Source organism: Colobus angolensis, unplaced genomic scaffold, assembly GCF_000951035.1.
Source record: "Colobus angolensis palliatus isolate OR3802 unplaced genomic scaffold, Cang.pa_1.0 Scaffold44, whole genome shotgun sequence".
Lineage (NCBI taxonomy): Eukaryota > Metazoa > Chordata > Mammalia > Primates > Cercopithecidae > Colobus > Colobus angolensis.
The window spans coordinates 1,991,053-1,992,384 of NW_012117821.1; the positions used below are offsets into that span (position 1 = coordinate 1,991,053).

The 1,332-nt window shown below is 54.9% G+C and overlaps 1 protein-coding gene across 1 annotated transcript in view; it reads left to right on the forward strand.

Annotated features, from left to right (window-relative positions):
- The window catches only part of INPP5E (inositol polyphosphate-5-phosphatase, 72 kDa), a 6,644-nt gene extending 6,267 nt beyond the window's left edge, over positions 1–377 (forward strand). The window contains exon 11 of the mRNA XM_011957411.1: positions 76–377. Within this exon, the coding sequence (XP_011812801.1) occupies positions 76–208 (133 nt within the window). The 3' untranslated portion in view covers positions 209–377. The remainder of the gene's footprint in view (positions 1–75) is intronic.
- Positions 378–1,332: the final 955 nt, after the last annotated feature.

The following is a 1,332-nucleotide window of genomic DNA, read 5'->3' on the forward strand; positions in this document are numbered from 1 at the left end:
CTCCTGGTGCAGCCCCCTCCTAATGCCCCCTCCTCTGGGCCCGACCTCCTCCTAATGCCCCCTCCTTCTCCACAGCATTCCGTTGGCAGCTGGCAAATTTGATAGGGAACTATACTTACTAGGAATTAAAAGACGGATTTCGAAGGAGATTCAGAGGCAGCAAGCACTGCAGAGTCAGAACTCCAGCACCATCTGTTCTGTTTCTTGAAGACTGCTGAGCGAGCACCCCCAGCTGCAACACGGGGTGATTGTATTGGATCAAAACCCATCGGGAAGGACGAAGAGTTTGCCGCCTTTTGTGGATCTGAGGGACTGTGGTGCCCGTGCCACTGTGCCAGCGTCCCAGGAAGAAACCACCCGTAAGTGAGCCTGTCCTCCTCCATGGCAGGTCCACACAGCATGGGTGGGCAGGGCGTGGACCCGCCGCAGCACCACAGACCCCAGCCACTCTCAGGGGCAGGCGTCAGAATCCAGTCCTGAGCAGCTCCCGTGCCCTGGGGGCAGTCACAGAGCGCCCAAGCCCCACCCCGCCCCCCGCGTGCTCTGCGACAGCCTCTCCCTCCACACCTGGAGCAGGCGTCCATCTCTGTCCTCCTGGCAGCCCCTCAAACACACACCACCCCATGTCACACAGGTGTCCAGAGCAAGGCTGGACCTGGGCTAGGTGACCCCTGGGGCCTCAGACCTCTGAGTGGGCCCCAGAGCCCAGCTGAGGAAGCCACACAGCCTCCAGGACGCGGCATGGTTCCCCTCCGCTGGGCTGCAGGTCGTCTGCCGTGGGGCAAAGAGGCCCGCACCCCGGCACATGGGCCTCCCCGGCTGGGTGAGAAGCCGCCTCCCCTCTCCTCTCATCGGCCAAACCTGTTGGTATGAAACCTTCTCATGGTTTTGGTGACGTAGACCGTTTGCTTCTGTAACTCCAGCCACAGAATGACATTAGTGGAGCCTGGCTGGGGAACTGCTGGAAGCTTAGGATACCACCACCTTGAACACCTAGGCCAGGGATCCCCACCAGGTCCCAGGTTTCTTTCTTGGAGAGTTTAGAACCGTTCACTCTTGCTTTGTGTCCCATTCCATCTCTTGAAAAAATGTAGTCTTTGAATGTGTGACAATCTAGGGACATTCAATCTAGTCTTTTAAATTATTTATTTTTCCATATTTATATTTTTAAATAAATGCATATATTGAGTCTTAAACTCTCTGGCCAAAGACTGAAACCTGGAAGAAACAATACACATGCACACCCTGTTCTCACAATGTCCTTGTTTTAAAGGCTGTAAAATCCACAGGCAAAAAGTTTGGTCTCAACCCTTAACAGCTGACTGTAATCTT